This window comes from Microtus ochrogaster, chromosome 2 (genome assembly GCF_000317375.1).
Source record: "Microtus ochrogaster isolate Prairie Vole_2 chromosome 2, MicOch1.0, whole genome shotgun sequence".
Taxonomy (NCBI): Eukaryota; Metazoa; Chordata; class Mammalia; order Rodentia; family Cricetidae; genus Microtus; species Microtus ochrogaster.
The window spans coordinates 30860112-30880190 of NC_022010.1; the positions used below are offsets into that span (position 1 = coordinate 30860112).

General features: G+C 47.0%; 1 protein-coding gene across 2 annotated transcripts in view; it reads left to right on the forward strand.

Annotated features, from left to right (window-relative positions):
* Tex26 (testis expressed 26) overlaps positions 1 to 19109 on the forward strand; it is a 32143-nt gene extending 13034 nt beyond the window's left edge. For both annotated transcript variants that reach the window (XM_005344736.3, XM_026788146.1), the window contains exons 3-7: positions 1247 to 1412; positions 5330 to 5474; positions 9238 to 9414; positions 11616 to 11777; positions 18422 to 19109. In XM_005344736.3, coding sequence (XP_005344793.1) covers positions 1247 to 1412; positions 5330 to 5474; positions 9238 to 9414; positions 11616 to 11777; positions 18422 to 18516 — 745 coding nt within the window. In that variant the 3' untranslated portion in view covers positions 18517 to 19109. The remainder of the gene's footprint in view (positions 1 to 1246; positions 1413 to 5329; positions 5475 to 9237; positions 9415 to 11615; positions 11778 to 18421) is intronic.
* Positions 19110 to 20079: the final 970 nt, after the last annotated feature.

A 20079-nucleotide genomic window follows, 5' to 3' on the forward strand; every position in this document is an offset into this window, starting at 1 on the left:
TCTGGCCAAGCGTCGAGGCCGAGTGATAAGCAGACATCCTTGAAAGCTCTCTGACCAGGATTCTCCTAGTGACTGCCTTTCTCTCCCTTTCATGTATTTCCTGTAATTCCATAACTAAAGGTTTCAGTTGATTCTTATTTTGTATTCTGGCAAAAAAAGAAAAAAAATACTTTATGGGTGGTGGTATAAAATGTCCAGGAGCACGCAGTATCTGGCGGTGATATCTCATGATAATATCACGTGGGGGTGATTCCTGGAGATGGTGCCATGGGTGGTAGCAGCTGATGATGATATTTGGTGTCCTCTTTTTGAGCTGAGTCACAGTGCTGGCAGCATGCATTTCACTGGGGACTTGCACATGGAAGAATATCCAGCCTGGAGAGATGGCTCAGTGGTTAGAGCACTGGCTGCTCTTCCAGGGCACCTGTGTTTAGTGCCCAGCACCCACATGTGGCCTCACAACCATCTGTCACTCCAGTTCTAGGGGATCGATGCCCTCTGCTGGTCTCCTTAGGTGCCATGTGTGTCATACAGGCAGGCCAAACACCCATGCACATAAATGAACAGGAATGTTTAAAAAATAGCAATATCCCAATTCCTACATCTTTCCCTTTAGCCTGTAAGAATATTTCTCTAGAGAGATGTTTCTCTTTACCAGTTATCCAGATGCATCAATAATCTTTGTACACAAGTACCTGGGACTCTTTTAAAACACTAAGATAGATTTTAGACTTATTCCTCATTTCCTTTTATGTCACTCTCTTTTTTTTTTGTTGTTGTTAAGTATCAGCCCAACTTAGAGAATTGATTTTATTAAGGGACTCTGAATAATATTAAATAATATCTGGCAAGTCTTAAGCCAGCAAATCTTTAAGAAAATTGTAAAATGCATACAATAATTTGACATGCGTGTCATTGTAGGATGTGGTACTTAGTCTCTTTGATGGTTAATGTTGTCATCTTGATAAAACCTAGCATCACCTAGGAAACAGGCTTCGGGGAATGCCTGAAGGGGATGACGCTGGTTGCACTGACTGAGGTGGGAAGGCTCACCCACTGTGGGTGGCACCATTGCTACGTGGCTGGCTGCTTCCAGCCCCTGCCACCTTGACTGCCCTGCCATGGTGGACTGTGCTCTCGGACTGTGGGGCAGAAGAGATTCTTTCTCCCCGGGGTTTTTGTCACCATAACAAAAAAGGACACCAAGACAGTCCCTTACTCTAATCTCTACTTCTTGTTTTTATAGTCCAAAGAGCACCCGAAGATTGGGATACACCTACTCACTTAGTGATCCTATTCTGAATCAGACACTTTACAATGACGAATATTCTTGGAAAACATATGCGAAAGAAAAAATGATAAAAAGTGGGACTTCAAGAGGAGTAAGGACCCATAAAGCGCATCTTGGTCAAGTAAGACACCAGCTACTCATCTGTTGGGTTTAACACTGTCTTAAACCTGTAAGAGCCCTCCAAAGACTGTCTATCTGCAGTGGTGAGCGTCATGCTTCTCTTTGGACTGCCTTTATAGTCTCACGTCCCCCCTGTTTCTAGTCCCTAGAGTTCAGAGATCTTAAAAACTGAAATGCTATATTCATGTAACATAAAATTAGCCACTACAATGGACAGTTAGTACATTCATGTCACGGTGTGCCTACCATCGCTATCTTATAAAGCGTCTTCTTCATCCCAGAAGGAAACTCCATGCCCAGTAAACAACCACTTTCGTTCCCTATTCCCTTACCCTGGCACCCTCCAATATGCTCCAAGAGAGACTTATCATTTTATGTGTATGTGTTTTGCCTTCATGTATGTGTACCACGTGCACGCCTGGTACCTGCAGGGGTCAGAAGAGGACACCACATGCTCTGGAAAGTGGAGTCACAGATGATTGTGAGCCTCCATGTATGGGTAGGGAATTAAACCTCAAGAACAACAAGCGCCTCTAACTACTGAGCCATCTTCCCAGCCCCTCTCCCATCCACTCTGAGCCCTATGCGTTACCTATTCCTGGATAATTTTATGAGCGATCATGTAGCATGGGTTTTGTTTCTGGTTTCTTCAACTTAGTATCTCTGTCTGGGGCTCCCTGTGTGAGAGCAGCATTAGGACTATCCACAGTTGACTAATAGGGTGTGTGTGTGCCGCGGTTTTCCCATCTGTCTATCCGGCGATCTATCTTTGGATTGGTTCTCCCCTCTTGGTTATCGTGGCATAGCACTGTATGAACAGGTATGCACCGGAGTGCCTGTGGTCCAAGTTATGTTCTGAACACTCAGTCCATCCTGCCCTTTATCACTGCTGCTTCTCTTTAGAATCCCCTCTTCTGCCCAAAGGGAGACTCCCTTCCATCTCTTCCTGGCTCAGTCTAAAGATCTACCCCTCGCTTCCCCACCAGACAGAGGTCACTGATCCTCTGGCTGTTTCCTTGGCACTGCCCATTCTCCCATCACAAAAGGCTCTGTTGTAAAGGGTTTCATTACCCGGAGGGCTGCCTGGGTTGGAGATATCTGTGGGTGTCCGGTAGATGACAAGGTGGGAGAACGGATGATGCTGATGGCTAAGAGGGAGGAGAGGAAGGCCCCGTTCCCATTCCTGACTTGTCTGTCTAATGCTGAAGCAGCAGACTGGGCTGGATGGACTCCGTGCGGTGGTTAAAGAACAGGAGATGGAAAGACACACTGGTCGGAGGTCTGTCCGGCAGGTAGATGAGCTGAAGATGTAGACTTGAGGCTCAGAAGAATAGGCATCATGCCACATTTGATTTGTCGTCTCTCGGCTTCCATTGGCTCAGCCATTAAGAGCACTTGATGCTCTTGCAGAAGGTCCAGACTCAGTTCCCAGAACCCACATGACAGTTCATAACCATAATTCATAATTCCGGTTCCAGGAGACCTGGCACTCTCTTCCGGTCTCTAGAGTACCAGGTGTGTACATATATACATACAGACAGACACTCATGCACAGAAAATAGAAGTAAATAAATATTTTTTTCAAGCAGATTTTCTCTGTGTAGTTCTGGTGGTCCTGAAACTTGCTATATACACCAGGCTGGCCTCAAACTCAGTGATCTGCCCACCTCTGCCTCCTGAGTGCTGGGATTAAAGATGTATGCCACTCTACATAGCCTTAATAAATCTTAAAAATTAAAAACAATGCAAAATAATTTGTTATATTTACTTAAATGTATATACATACACAGTCATAAATCTTTAAAGTACTACTAAAGACTTCAGATATTTTTTTGTGTGTGTATAGGTATTTGCTTGTATGTACATCTGTGCACCATGGTGTATTTGGTGCCCAGAGAGCCCAGAAGAAGGCATTAGATCCCTGGAAACTGGATTTTCAGATGTTTGTGAGCTTCCATGTGGGTGCTGGGAATCAAACCTGGGTCCTCTGGAGGAGCGGCCGGTGCTCTTAATTGCTGAGTCACCTCTCTCGCTCCCTATTAAAGACCTTTAGTAAGAGTTATTGTGGCGTTCCTGAGAGCTCTCAGCCAACAACAAGAGCTAGCATGTCAGATGCGTGTGTGCTTCCAGACAGTGAGAGTTGGTGTGTCAAACGTCCTATGTGCTCTCAACCAACAAGTGTTAGTGCCAGATTCTGGACACTATTAATCGCTGAGTCCCAACAGCTGCTACCATGACACATAGAGAAATAGCATATATCATGCGGCTCATTCTGCCTTGCCCAGACATCGCTGACAGTCTGTTCTAAGGACTCTGCCTTCAGTCTATGACCTGGGGACAGACACTCGCTAAATAACACATTGAGTATGCAATCAACAAAATCCAGACAGAGGACCTGTGCACCCAGTGGCGTCTTCAACACATACATTACGTTTGTAACTGCTCTCTACAGCGGACAAATCACAAAGGGACGAACAGGTACTGCAAAGCACAGGTGCCCATAACTATCTTGCAGAATTTTGATGCAATTCTGAAAAGCAGTTTCCTCGCTGCAGGGGGAAGGGGGATGGAGGTAGTAGGGCTTTCTCCGAAAGGCAGGGAAGTGGGCTTCTTTTTGGTTGGTGGCAGCCACCCAGCAGAAAGGGAGAAACTGAAGTTTCAAGGCCGAAGTAAGAACTGTTGGAGAGTGCTGGCCTTGGACCCTGCTGGGAACACCTCTGGTGCCTGGGGCCTGACATGGTGGATCGGGGAACTCTCTGGCTGGCGGTACCATCTTCTAAGGGAGCAGGAAACATGGTTGCTTTTGTGTCACTGAGATGAAGCACCAGGCAGGGACAGCCTGAGGAAAGAAGGGGTAACTTAGGTGACTCGGGCTTTCACTGTTCAACCCATGATTTCCTGGCTGCATTTAGCAGAACATCCCGACAGCAGGGTGGGGTTGGCTCTCAGCCCTACATGTAATTCTCTCTGGAAATGCCTCCTGGACATGTAGGAAGCATCTCTTTGATGATGCAAAATCCAACCAAGCTGACAATGAAGATTACCTGTAACACACGGTCATGAGAGGGGAAGGTGAGAGGAGAGACCCGGAGGCGATTTCAGCATGTGTAGTCACTGACTGTCTGTGGAGGTGAACAGAGGAGAGTGCCTCCCTCCTTAAATCCTTCACCACCATACTGCGGCTCTCTAAGGGAGGGAGGTTCTTCCTCTAAGACTCAAAGGGACACCAGACACTACCTCTGCTCCTTACAGATGTGTCACCAGGACCAGAACTAACATGCCTTTTGTTGACACAAGAGTTCTGCTCTCAACACGTGAAGCTGACAGTCTTCTTCTCTTGTCAGTGTCAAAGGTCAAAGCAAGCACACAGAGGTTATCTGTGATGGTTGAATCTTCATTGTTAACTTGACCCGATTTAGAATCCCAGCGGAGACATCCTGCCCTGTGTGTGTTGGAGTTTTCAGAGAGATTTAACCGAGGAGAGATACACCCTGAATACGAGCGGTTGTCATCCTTGATGGCTCTGGTCCTGTACTGAATAAAAAGGGGCGGGGAGGAAGCTAGCTGAGCTCAGACATTTATCTGCCTATACGTCCCAACTAAGGATGCACCAGGACCAGCCGCCTCTCAATCTTGCATTCTCCACCACAATGAATTATAACCTTCAAACCATGGCCTAAAGAAACCCGTCCTTCCTTAATTGCTTTGATCAGCTATTTGTAGCCGAGCCAGGACTTGTGCTATGGCTCGTAACTGCCAGACCCTCTTGCCATACTCTCTGTACAGGCAGCCGCAGTGTGGCCGCTGGTTATAAGGCTTCCAAAGACTACGGACTCACAAACACTCACGAGTATTCTCGACGCCATGAGGCGAGCCTTCCTGGATTCTTACTAAAACCATGCTTGCATTGATTGACAGGAATTCTTTCAGTGGACCCTCCCCAAAGGGAAACCAACCCACACCCTCCCCTGGATAGTCCCTCCATCCATGGAAAAAGTCCGGGAGGCGATAGCAAATCAGTTTGTTTCCCATACCAAGAGGGACTTCGTGGATTTGACTCAAGGTAAGCAGGTGCTCCTTCTTTCCCTGGGCATGGGCCTGGGTACTGCCACAGTGGTGGTAAATGGCATGGAGGTAGTCTTTCTCTTACAGGAACTCCCAAGCTAGTGTGGGACAAGAAATTTTACCAACAAGGTACACATTGTAAGAAGCATGGGGATGTGGGGAGGGGGCCGGAGCATGGCTCACTGGTAGCAGTTTTGATCCTTAGCACTGAAAAGCGAACAAGCAGCTAAACGTGCATTGCTACGAATGTCTATGCCAATGGAATGAGAGTCTGGAAAAGACTCCCACTAGTCAGGGATGGTGGTGAGTGCCTCTAACCACATCTTTGGAGGCCAAGGCAAGAGGACTTGGAAGTTCAGCTTGACATATATAACAAGACCCTGTCTCAAAACACAAAGCAAGGAGAAAAGAAAAGTGAAGAGAAACAGGGGAAAGAGGGGAGAAGAAGAAAGAAGGGAGGGAAAAGGGAAAAAGAAAAACAGACGCCCCTTCCCATTCCCAGAGGGTGATCCGGAACTAGTTGTGGAGAGTCACGCCCAGAGATGCCTTCCCAGTTGGCAGCTGGTTTAAATGAGCGACAGGGTGATCGTGTTTAGAAGAGGGTGCTTGTAGAACTAGGAGGCGAAGCACGTGACTGCTGGGCTAGACTGAGGCTGGGGAGGGAGGTGTTGAGGTCTTCTTGGCTGGCCAACAGGCTTTAGCCTCTCCTCCCACCATTGCCCCACCCGTCCTCTTCTGAGTCCTAAGCACACAGCTCTGAAAGAATCAAGTGTTTTGAGACTGAACAAATCATTGAGTCACTACATCAACCCATCTGTATGATGGTTTTACCTTTGAGCTCATTACCATAAAGTGATTTTTGTATTAATTCCTTTTCCTACAAAGGGGGATGTCTGTGTTTTCTCCTGTAGCAGAACACTGCTGTCTGGGCACATGTGAGCATCTACACAGCTCATGTGTTGAAGGCTTGGTCCCCAGCAGGTGGCACTAAAAAGAGATAATTGAAACTTAGGAGGTAGGAGCTTCTCTGGAGGAAAAAGGGTTGATGGGGATGGGGCTTTGAAGGCAGATCTTGTCCAGACCCTTCTCCATCTCTCTGTGTTTCCTGGCTGCTGTGGGGAGAATCTTGGCTCCATCATGATGTCCTCTCCACCATGATGCTCTGGCTCACCAAGGCCCGGCAACAAGGGAGCCAGCTTGACCATAAACAAAAATCCCTGAAACTGTGACCTCCAAATAAATTCATTCTCTGCAAATTGTTGCCACTATGGATTGGGTCACAGATCTGATGACTGACTAGGAATTTATAGACCATACTTTGGTTCATGGCGCTGCAGGCTAGCAGGTCGCAGATACAAGGACTATATCTGCTGACGATCTTGGTGTCCTTAGAGGCTGGAGATGTTGGATCCCCCAAAGCTGGTGTTACAGGTGGTTTGACTCCGCTGGCATGATGCTAGGAACCAACTTGGGTCTTCTGCAAGAACAGGAAGAACTCTTAACAGCTGAGCCATCTTCCCAGCCCCTCTTATCAAGGGTCCTTTTTGTGGTTGTTGTTTTTGTTTGTTTTAATCTTTCATATTTGGTTTAAGACCCCTCTCCAGAGGCCCTAGTTCACTCGTGGCCAGTGAAGGGCTTGGTAGCTAGAAAGAGCTGGGGAAATACTTGCTGAATGGCAGAATGTATGAAAAACACTATTTTGGAGCTAGACAGGTGTAACACCAAAGGACAATGCTATCTGTAGATAGACATCGGGATCACTGAGAAGCATTCAGATCTCTGTTCTTATGAAAATCATGTTTCTATTCTGCTCAGTGTAAGCCAATTACTGCTGCCCCATGTGTAGGCAAACTCCTGTCAAGACTCCTCCTTTGTCTCTTACTCTGTCCGATTCTCGCCTTCCTCACAGCCCTGGCTTGGTTCTGGGTGCCAGTGTCTCTCTTTGGATGGCCTCTTATCCAGCTCTCTTCCTTGGTATGTCACAGTGGGTTCTTTGATGTGCAAGCTGACGTCAGCTCTGACTTACAACTTTCTGTGAACTCTTGTTGACCTCAAGACGAAAGCTAAATGCCTCAGTTGACACGATTTATGTCATCTGGTCCTTGCCCCCTCTCCGTTGTTCTCCCTAGCTGCCCACCTCACAGATTCCTCAGGCCCCTGATGCTGCCTCCTGTCTACAATGCTACTTCCGTCTTCCGCAATGTTCCACGTTTGACCTTCCATCTAAGTCTAGGCTTTGGAGATCTCTCCTCTCTCTCTCTCTGTCTCTCTCCTTCTCTCTCCCTCTCTGTCTCTCGCTCTTGTGTGTGTATGCGTCTTTCCATTGTAACAACTTTTACAGGATCCACCACATAATGCTATTATATTGAGTTCACGTCTTTAACACTTTACGCTTCTGAAGCAGAGAGCCGTGCTGTGGTTTTGAGTGTTCCTTGAGGAATTAAAGCGGATGAAGAGGCGGAGTACTGAAAAGTGGCTGTTTTCACATTCAGGCTCGGAGAACTCAGCTTTGAAGAGAGCCGCATGTGAAGACCGCAAAGCCAATTCCCCTTGTTACAGTTCATGTTTCTGGGGGCTAATGGTCTTGAATGGTCTTCCATTTTTACCTTTAGGTTGTGCCTTTCTGCAGAGTCTTAGTTTGATTTTGAGACAAGATTGCACTATGAAACCCTGGCTAGCAAGCCTATAACTCACCGCATAGACCAGGCTGGCCTCACACCTGGCCAAGAAACCCTTTTCATCATGGTTCTACTGGGGATTGAACTTAGGACTGTCAGCATGAAAACAGATATGATCACCATTACACTATGGCATTCAGATTTAATTGAGAATCCTGCTTCACCCAGCAACTCTGGTCTTACCCCAAGCCTCCCTCTCTGGTTTGACTTGAAAAGGCCTAGGAAAACCCCAGCAGAGTCACTGCTGGTTTCTGTTCCCAGCAGCATGTTCCTAAGGACTCCTCATGGCCATGAGTATCTAGCCGTTCAAAAACGAATTATGGTCTCTTGTGGAATGAATATTACTTGATGTATTACATTTGTTTATGCTGTGGAACATTTGTTTAATGATGCAAAGATATGTTACATTCTTTTATGTTGTGTTTGTTTAACTCTGTGAGGACTGTGTTACTTTGTCTGTCTAAAACACCTGATTGGTCTAATAAAGAGCTGAACAGCCAATAGCTAGGCAGGAGAAAGGATAGGTGGGGCTGTTGGGCAGACAGAATAAATAGGAGGAGAAATCTGGGGAGAGAGAGATCTAGGAGTGAAAGGAGACAGGGAGGAGGACTCCGGGGAGCCAGTCACCCATCTAAACAGCAAGCCAGAGGGTAAGAAGTAAAGAAAGGTGTAGAGAAAGGTAAAAACCCAGAGGCAAAAGCGAGGTGGGATAACTGAAGTTAAGAAAAGCTGGCCAGAAACAAGCCAAGCTAAGACTGGATACTCATAAGTAAGAGTAAGACTCAATATGTTTATATGGGAGCTGGGTGGCAGGCCTCCAAAAGAACAAAGAGTAAAAATAAAACAAAAAACAAACAAACAAAAAAAAAAACAGAACAAACCTACCATGGCCAGTTGAACATACACTCCATGTTCTAGAGCAGAAATAGTTTCTCAACTGTCATAGAGTACACAGACTAAGCCTCTAAACTCGAGGAGAATCAGTTTAATGGTATGCATTGGAAGCTGCTGGCCGAAACGGTGCAGTGACAAGCCACTCAGACATTGACAAGGGGTAATCATTGTCTTCCCGTCTCACCCCAGCTAAGAAGACCATGAAATCTTTTCCCATGTCCCGGGACTGGAAAGAACTCCTTCCCCGACCTCTGGACACCGAATTCCGGCACCATTACCAAATTCCAGCTAAGATTCCTGAGCTGCAGGATTTTAGTTTCAAATATGGATGCTACTCGAGCCTGCCTGTGGCTTCCCAGGGTCTAGGTAAGGAAGCCTTTAGGGATTACAAATGCAAAGTGACCCCCTAGGGCTCTCGACCTGACAGAGAGGCCAACACTATGGCGCTGACTTCTGGGAAAAAAAGTTTTATTGTTATTAACTGACAAGTAGAGGAATGGGGTCTGTCTCTCATGTTGTCCACTGGCAAGGAGACCAAAGTGCAGGGTGTGAAGGAAGGAGGAGCTGGAACTTTAAAAAAAAAAATATGTATGGCTGTTTTACCTGCGTGTGTCTGTGCAGCTCATTTGTGCCTAGGGAGACCGATAGAGGGCATCGGACCCCCTGGCACTGGAGTTGCAGACGGTTGTGAGGCACCACGGGGGTCCTGGAGATTGAACCCAGGTCCTCTGCAAGAGCTCAGTTCTTAACCACTGAGCCGTCTCTCCAGCCCCTGCATCTGGGATTTTTGGTCTGCTCTGGTAACCAGTGTTTAGATTGTACATGCATTGTGATTGGCCTCTTCTTAGTCTGATGCACTGTGCCTGGCCCCTCACTACTGCTTCTCCATCTTCAGGTTCCCACCTCTGGGTTCTACCAAAGCCTGAGCCCTGGAAAAGTTTGCCCAGAAGATGTCTTTTTTTTTTTTTTGAAGCATCCGGTAGCTAGGCCTTACCAGTTCCCTGCTCCAATGCCGATGTTGCTGAAGGTCCTGGCAGCCAGTTTTGATAATGGCCACACACGGAGTCTGTGCCACTGTAGTGCCCAGTATCATGGCAAGGGAACTGTGAATCTCAGAAGACTGCCAGCTTGTGCCTTAAGTTGATGGCACTCTGCCTGGGTAGAGCAGTGGTTGGAGTCAGGAGATGCCCTAAAGTGACCAAGCTGAGAGGGAATCACTTTAGACTTGTCAATCCATCAATCACTCAGCCTTTGCTTGTGGTGCGCTCCTTAAGCATTCGCAGAATTAGTTCCCATCCCGTCCCAGCGATCTGTCACGATCCGGATCCCTATCACTTTTGATAGGAATGTCTCACGAGTTTTATCACCGGGCACCCGCTAAGCCACTCATTAAGAAAATCTCTCAGTGGGTTGGTGAGATGGCATTACCAGTGAAGGTGCTTGTAGCCAAGCCTGATGACCTAAGTTCAAGATTCCAGACCTACATGATGGAAGGGGAACACGGACTCCAAGTCTAAAGCCTTGAGTCACGAGTGAGTTCCAAGTGGTAACAATGAGGGGTGACCCACCTTTGCTAAGGGCTGACCCTGTCCCTGTGTGTACACCCAGGGCAGTACTCCACACTCCAAGGTGGTACCCCCGTTATCTGATATTCCATCTGCCTGAATCTTCTCACAGCTGGGACAGTCCTTACTAAGCTGGTAGCTGCTGATTCTGTTTCTTCCCAGGAGGTTAAGGAGTAGAAATTTTCTATCCCATGAAGCCACAGGGTAAACGAACACTGAGAACCACGGGAGAGAGGGACGTCAGTGCGCTTTCTCAGTTTCCAAACCCTGGCGCTCTTCTCCTGGGGGAGGACTGTGGTCTCTCGTCCAGCCTGTTCCTTACATTTATTCCTTTAGAAGGGCATGCTTGGGACCGGGGACAGTATTAGGGTGGTTGTGTTTTACAAAAGTTGGGCCACTTATTTTTAAAAATCACTTATTAAAACATCATATCTCCGTTATTGAAAATTACAACTCCACAAATCTCAGAATCCAGATGAATCTCATCATAATTTATATCAAATGTGAGTGGCTGGAGTTTCTTGCCCCTCTGACTGACTGGCCCCTCTGAATGGGCAGCACATGCTTGCTGTAAATGTCACCCTCCTTCCAAAGTGCTCATTCTAAGGCTTTCCAGGTCCCTGGAAATGGGTCTCTTCACATGCCCCTCTGAGGATGCAGGGAGAGGCCCTGAGAGAAAATGAGATGTTTCCAAAGTCCGTTTAGCATTAAGCAAGTGGTAAACATTATACACAGTGTTGAGAACAGAACTCTTGAAGAGCCAAGTTTCTGGAAACGGTGCTCACACTCAACCTTTGGGCCATGTCTCCCATTCCTCTGCATCCAGCATTACCAACCACAGCCACTCAGTACAGGCCCTGGTCATTGGTGGAATGACTAGGTGGCATCCGGTAAGGATGCTGAGTAGATTCCAGACTGAACTCGGGTGTGATGGTGTGTTCAGACAAGGACAGACATTTTGGTTTACTGACAGCCTGTCCTGCTGCCCCTGTGTCCCTGTAGTGCCCTCTGTGCTGCGTAGCTACATGCGGAACCAGGAACGCACGAAGAATCAGACCACGTACGAGAGTGACTATGGGAAAGACTGCCTGGACTTCTTGATGATCTTAGACTCGTTCTCCCCCTCCCAAATCCACAAGTATCTGCAAAGTGTTTCCTACAAAGGTAAGAGGCCTCAAGTCACCGCTTCTTCCATTTACCAGCATAGTGAATGCCTTCCTTAGCATGCTATTCCCATGCCTGATGAGCTGTTCCATTTTAACCACTGGAATTGAATATAAAAACCAACCAATCAAACAAACAAACACCCCCCCCCAAGAACAAACAAACAAAAAGACAAAGACTACTGTCTTAGTGTTTTATTGCAGAGACACCATGACCACAGCAACTCTTATAAAGGAAAACATTTAAAGTTCAGAAATTTAGTCCTTTATCATCATGGTAGGAAGCAAGGCAGCACGCAGGCAGGCTGGTGCCGGAAGGGGATCTCAGAGTTCTACATCTGGATCCTCAGGCGGCAGGAAGAGACACTGAGCTACCCTGGGCCTGGCTTGAGCATCTGAAACCTCAAAGTCTTTCCTTAGAGACAGACTTCCTCTAACAAGGCCACACCTACTCCAGCAAGGCCACACCTCCTAATAGTGCCACTCCTTGTGGGCCTATGGAGGCCATTTTCTTTTAAACCACCACAACTACTTTTTTAAAAATTGGAAATCCACAGTGCCATGCAAACCTTGATCATTGGAAACTTTTCCTAAGAGGCTCACCAGAGTCCACTGCTCACATAGCTCTATGTCTAATGTGTCTGCTCCCACCTCACAGGTGCTTGAGTCGCTCGCGTGTGCGCTGGTGTAACTTCCCTTTCCTCCAGTTGGGGGCGCGTGCGCTGGTGTAACTTCCCTTTTGTGCTGCTCACAGTTTCCTTGTATTTTGTTTACGTTTGACTTCCTGTTTGCACTTGTTTATTGATTGGCTATTTACACACAAGAATATTCATATTTCACACTCCCAAATAGCAAATGCCATCTCAGGACGGGGGGGGGGGGGGGGGGGAGTTAGTCCATGTAGCAAGCTTATCAGACCAGCTCTGGGAAAGTATAACATGTCAACAAGGGAACAAAGAAGTTTCAGGACAGGAATCAATCCTTCCCAGAGCTGCTGTCAGCAGCCTTGGTTGTGTGTGTGTGTGTGTGTGTGTGTGTGTGTGTGTGTGTGTGTTCACAACCCAGTGTAGGTGAGTATTCTTATAAGGTATAAGTTTTTTTTTCCTTTTTTTTTTTGGTTCCCCCCCCCTTTGTTTGTTTTTTTAGTACCTGGAATGGCAGCCATGGGTGCTGGGAACCGAACTCTTGTATTTTTGGTTGTGAGCCTAGCCTTTAACAGCTGAGCCATCCCTCCAGGCCAAGGTATAAGTTTTTATGTCACAGATGTGCTGTGTCCACCAGAAAACACACTAGTTTCAAGAAGGAAGTAAAAGAAACATAGGAAGAGGATCTAATATTTTCACATTCCTAAGATACCTCCTACACCCAACTTTGTGCACAAGGCAATGCGGGGCCACCAGCTTCTTCCTTTTCTGTAATCAGGCTTTTGCTGCAGATGGCTCCCAGTTGCTCACTCTTCGGTGGCACCCTTCCTCCTCACACCTCTCTGTGTCCCCTCCATCCCTAATCACCACTCCTCATCAGTCCCAGCCTTCACCCCTCCCCCAGCACCAAGACCTCCTGCTCCAAACAAGACTGAAACCCTACGGCCGGCCGTGTGCATACATAGAAGCCTGAGGAAGCCTTGGGAGTCTTTCTCCTTTGCTTCCTATCTTGCTCTTTCCCTCTTGAATCAGAAGCTCACAGGATGGGTTGACTGACCAGCAAGCCATTTATCCTTGCTTTCCAGTGCTGGGATTAGAGGCACTTGAAACCATGGGTGGCTCATGGGTGTACAATAGGAACTCAAACTCAGGTCCTTAGGCTTGCAAATAAGCGGTTTTACCCACGGAACCATTGCTCTAGCCTTTCAGATGCTTTTAAGGATGGAGTGTACACACACACACACACACACACACACACACACACACACACACACACACGCATAAGGAGAAGAAACAAGTGCCTGGTTAAGCAGCTGCTTTGCCTCCTATGGAAGCAGAAGTGTGTTTTCTTCTGGAAGCTTCATTCCTCTCAACACCTCAAGGCCAGACTGCCTCTTCAGAAGGGACTGAGAACCTTCTGGAAACCTGCTGAGCAAGTCCCTGAAGACACAGGGGAGTCCACCAGCAAAGCCAGGCTGCCTGCCTGCTCTCAGTTTCCCTGCAAATGGTGTAAAACCACCCTCTGAATTTACAGAAAGCTCGTTTTACCTTTAAGAACCACATCCCTTGGGCCCACAGAAAGGGGGATTCTGCTTCCTTCAGAAGGTGCTGACATCTGCCCAGGGATCAGGGACCGGCCACACCAGATGCAACCATCACAAAGGCCAGACACCTGGTTTCCCGCTCTCTGTATGTGTGCAAGCTAAGGCTTGTGTGGCCTTGTTCCCTAGGAGTGAGCGGAGGTACAGGAGTGGGGGGTGGGGGAGGCTCCTCTGCTATGTGCTGTTAACAGTCAGCGACATTTGTCCATCCAGTCACCAGCCAGGTTAGCTTTGGGACAAGGTAGGCTTTTGTTTCTTCTTGATTGTCCAGGGCAGCTCTGGGGGCAGATCCCAGAACTGTGCCACGAAGCCCTGGGCTGCTGGAGAAGCCACTCTGTCCCAATTCTACTCTAATGCCCTCGCTCTTCATTGCAGCTGTTAGGGGGCAGCAAACCTCTTGTCATCTCCTAGTGCCAGGGACGATGGCAAGGCCTGCCAGCTGTGGCCATCCCAGCAGCGCCTTCACAGCGGGGCTCAGCTGGATGTCAGGATGGAGGAACCTAAGATGTCGTCGGCTCACTTATTAGTGGCTCAGCTTAAGTCATGTAGTAAGCTTTTGTGGACTAGGAGACCACGGCAGTGGTATTTTGATGGAAAGAGAAAGAGAGGGAAGGAGAGAGGGAGAGAGACAGAGATACCCACAGAGAAGGACAGAGAGAGAGAGAGAAAGAGACAGAGAGAGGTGTGTATGGAGGGAGACACTAGTCTTCCCCCCGAGTGATATCCCAGGCTGGGGAGAAGAGCGGACAGGCTGAGCAAGGGTAGAGGAAAGAGCAGAACTGGGGAGGAAGAGTAGGACACGGAAGGCAGGTTGCTGTTTAGTACAAACATCTCTCCCGTGAACGCTGAAGCCCTGTGAGTACCCATGGGACCACAGGGGACAATTCCCACACCTCACTTCACACCACGTGTCACCATTAAAGCACAGGCACGCTAAAAAAGTTGCACACGATTCTCCCAGGCTCGTTTCTGCAAGGCGTATAGGAAACAGAAGCAACTTTTGTGTTTAGACTTGGAGCCAATCTCCCAGGGACCTCACCATGTATATGCCCATATTCCCAAATCCAAGAAAATCGGAACCATTTTGAGTTCTGAGCATTTTGGAAGGGGGACGTTGAAGCCCATATTGAGTTTGTTTCTAACTTGAGAAGCTCGGACTGTGTTCGTTAGTGGCCGGTCTGGGTTCTGAGTTATTTTATTCCCTGAGTTGGATTCCGACAAGTTGGAAGCTAGCTGTTCCTGCATATGTTATCTGCTGGTAAAATCCTGTCATCTGCCCACTGTCTTCCCACTTGAGTGGTAAAATTATCTGAAAGCTGGTTTTCTTGATATCTTTTTAAGCTATGACTCCCTCCCCATTTTTTTCCACCAACATACAATTTGTAAAGTGTTTCTCTCAAGCCCGTAATTCAGAATTCAGAATTCCACGGATTGGGACTGGAAAGATGGCTCGGTGGTTGAGAGCATTGGCTGCTCTTGGAGGATCCGGGTTAAATTCCCAGCATCTATCTTGCAGCCCATAACGATCAACAACTCCAGATCCAGGGAATCTAACACCCTATTCTGACCTCTATGGGTACGGCAAGCATATGTTACACAGACAGACAGACAGACATGCAGACAGAATACCCATAAATATAAATAATTTTTAAAAGAATACATATATTCACTCATTCAGCAAATGTCATTGGTTGTGTGTCTATCACGCTAACTTAATACAAAGATAAATAAAAACAAATCCATCCTAGTAGGGAACCCACCTTCTGGTGTGGAAGACAGAGGTATAGGCATAGTGACATTTATCACCATTAAAGAAATAAGGCTGTGTGAGGTGCTGTTAGCCCTGGGTCCACAATTGAATCAGTAGGACATTTGTATAAAAGGGGACTCATTAGCTCGCCATATAGGGCAGGGGCTGGGTGGTCCAACTACGGCCACCTGGAGATAAAGAGAACAAGATGACCGTCCAATGCAGGAAGTACCGATCTGCACTCCCAATAGGAAGCCACATTAAGTCCAGACATTCTCTGGAGAGTCTTGAGTCTATGCTGGAAGGACAAGGTAGCTAGCACAGGATACCAGCAGCAAGACAGACACACTGGCCCAGGAAGAGGCATTTATCAACACCGGCTGGCTGCTGCTTCTTTTAGACTCTTTTCATCCAAGCCATCCTCTGGAAGATACCACCCACATTGTGGGCAGCTTCCCCTGCTCACCCATCCATGAGTCGATCTTCTCTGGAAGTGCCCCAACAAACCCACAGCCGTGCCCTAGGCATGGCTGAATGCAGTCAAGTTGTCAATCAATGTCAACTACCGCAAACAGAACAGCCAAAGCCCAGTTGGCCTTTGAGCAAGCCTGACTGACATTAAGTTTGATGGACACTGGGCCATCTTGTTTTGGCTAATATGTGCCCAGTTTGATTTACGCTCTATGCATGTCTTTATTATAAGAAGGGCACTTCATTCCTTCTATACTTCAATATAAACTTCAAAACTACAGACAAGCTAAAAAGGGAACAGATTGGGTGGCAGCAGTTGGGGGTAACACAGAGCACCCAGAATTCCCACATGCAGGGGAGTATCCAGTAGTGGAATCACTCTGGGGAAATGCTCCATGGCATCTTACAGAGTTAAACATATGCCTATGTCCTGGCTTAGAAATTCCACTTCTGGGTATTGGCCTGAGGGAAAAGGAGGCGGACAGCTACAAAAGGACTTGCATAAAAATACAACAGTTTCATCCTCGATATACCAGAAATGGAAATAGTCCCCACCTCCAGCAGCAGAAAAAAATGGATGAGGTGTGATACTTTAACAACTTGGCAATAAAAGGGAGCATGTTCCTGATTTAAAAGACAAAATGTGGATGCTCAAAAGAAGCTGAGCCACAACAAAATCCAAACGCTAAACAGGTGCTCCTGTAGGATTCTGTTTATCTGAAAGTCCACAGAGGTAAATCTCATCCACAGTGAAAGAAGTGGGAGCAGAGGATGTCTTAGGGTCAACAGTATTGCCTGGGAGCATCGGGAAGGACTTCCTGGGTGGTGGAAAGAAGCTGGTGTGGCTCATCAGCGGTCAGACGTCAACTGGCAAACATTGCACGTAAGGTCAGCACATTTCATTCCACGGGAGGCACAGCTGAGTGGAAAAGTACTTGGGCCAAGGGAGGGGGAGGATAGAGCAGGAACAGCTCACAAACAGAGGCAGCTGTGACAGGACAGAACACAGGCTACATTTCCACCCTGTGGGAAAAGACTAACCTTGTTGGTATCACACAAAGAGACACAAGAGAAAATGAAAGTAACCTGGCAAGGCAATTCGTTTTTGTAAAAAAAATAATAATAATAAATAAAAAATGTAGGCTATGACCCAGTCTGGGCTAGCAGGCACACAGGACCAAGGTGGACTCTGTCTTCCGTCTCTAATGCAAGGGAACTTGATGCCTCCTCCCTGACTGTGGTTTGACCTCATAGTCTACTTTTGATTGGTAAGCAGCATGAAAGAAAGAAAGGGAGGGAGGAGTGAGCGCTCCCAGCCGTCGAGTCTGGGAATGTGCCAGGGCTTTCCACGAACAAAGTTTTAGCGGGTAGGGGAGTTAAAAATTTTGAATACCTTTGCATAAAAGTTTTCAAGGTGTGAGAAATGTGTGATAGATTGGTCCTTGGTGGGCTAGTTATGTTTGATAGAAAGGTTATTTTTTTCCTACTACACGTGCGTGCGCGCATGCGTGCACACACACACAGACACACACACACACACACACACACACACACGGAGCTTTCAACTACTGGTCTCAGTTGGCATTGTGACACCGAGGAAGAGGATGAGTGGCAGATGACCCTTCTGGGAATGAGGAGTTTTATAGTTCCACCCTATGTGAATGCTGGAATCAAGACTGTTCAGAATCAGACAAGACCACATCACTGCCCAGGGCTTCCCAAAGGCAGACAGGTACAACTCAAGGACAGCAAAGGCCACCAAAATTCTACCATTTTCTTTACCACCGTTTACTACTGTGCACCCTATGAAGGTATATACTGCTGCTAATTAATTAATGGCACATTAATTTATTATGTGACATCGCCCATAGTGTGCTTAGCCCTTCCCACAGTGTGAGGTAGGCATGTGATCTTCATTAAGGGATGAGGGACAAGCAAGGGGGTTAAATGGCGCTTGCTGGCACAGAACCGTTCTGTTTCTTCGCAAACCCACACCCTTTCCGGGATGCTCAGAACAAGTAGGGCCCCGGGGCGCTCTACACCATATGTAGTACCCTCCAATTATTCTCTCATAGCAAACTTGTGCAAACATAGCATACTCCTACCAGACGCTAGCTTCCTCCTGAGATCTTGCTGCTTCATATTGAAGTCGGAAACCTCTGCTTTTCTTCCTTGGCAGACAGACAAATTCTCAATCGCTTCATCCATTCTCACTGTGACATTGGTGAGGGGAAAAATGGGAAAGGGAAACGGAGCCGCGCCAAGAGACCCTGAGATCAACGGACCAGCGAGGGACCGGCGCCCGCCTCAACCCAGCCCACCTCAGCCCAGCCCACCTCAGCCGGGTCGCTTTCTATGGTCAAGGACAAATGGGTGAAATTGCTCCAAATAGATTGTGGTAGTGTGGAAATGTACGCGCTGCTGTGTTCCAGTTCTAAGTGAAATCAGCTAACGTTACAAATTATGCTCCTCACACAGCCTTAGCTGTGTCTTGTGGTTTTGATGGCACATGCTTTCTTCTTTTTATTTATTTATTTCTATCATTTTTGGTTTCAATTTGAGTTCCTCTCCAGAGAAGTTTCAACTTCCCAGTAATGAAAATATTTTAAAGATGTTTCCAATGTTGATCTTTGTTTTGGATGCTGTAAAAAAAAAAAAAAAAAAAACAATCTCCACTTTGGGGACTTCTTCAAAGTTTCGCTGTATGTTTTAATCCAGAATATGATTATACCTTAATAACAATTTATGAGAAAAATTCATTTATGTACTTCTGAAGTCCTTCTTACTGTTGCCTTACTGTATTTTGAACTGTCAAGTTCTGAAATAAAATGTTAAAGACATGAGATAATAAACATGACGTTGTCAATCTCTCCCTGCATTTTGGGGATTTATTTTCATTTATAAAAAATATTTGGCCTGGTGATGGTGGCACACACCCTTAATCCCAGCCCTCAGCACTTGGGACGCAGAGGCAGACAGATCTCTGTGAATTCAAGGTCAGCCTGGTCTACAGTGTGAGTTCCAGGACAGCCAGAACTATTACATAGAGAAACCCTGTCTCGAAAATAAATAGATAAATGATTCATTTTTAGTTTACGTGCATGGGTGTTTTACCTGCAGGAATATACAAACTCCACATACAAGCAGTACTCGGGAAGACCAAAGAGGGCCTCTGCCCCTGTACCCGTCCTGCAGGTCCAGTTATTCCAGGGTCTGAAGAGGCACTACCTGAAAGAACATGGGCGAGAGAGAGGAACGAGAGCAAGCAAGATCTATTGTCAAAGTCTCAGTTTATTAGCATAATGGTTGTGGCTTATATAGCCCTTGGATGAGGAATTTGGGTTGAGGTGGGGGATTTTGCTGGGGTAGCAAAGGTCACTAGTCAGCACACCTGGTCAAACAGCTCTCAAGGTGATTGGGATATGGGGGCTCTTTGCAAACATTCTTAGGACAGTGGTCCCTGCTATCATCTTTAGGACAAGGGTCCCTGACGTGACTCCTGGAACTAGGCTTAACAGATGATTGTTAGCTGCCTTGTGGGTGCCGGGAACTCCATCCGGGTCCTCTGGAAGAACAGCCAATGCTTTTAACAGCTGAGTCCCCTCTCCAGCCCCCTCTGCCTTATTTTTGATCCTGGAATTATGCAAAGTGCTGCTGCTGACTAACTTCCTCGCTACACTGTCCTTTTTTAAAAACTCGGTTCTTTTTAAAAACTTGCTTTCAAACCGAATTGCATTTAAATTGCTAGTACATAGCATTCATCTGTTTCTTTTCTCTTTGTCTCTACTCAGTGCTCTCCCCTGCTACACGCACTCTCCAGTCTTAACCTCCAGTCTG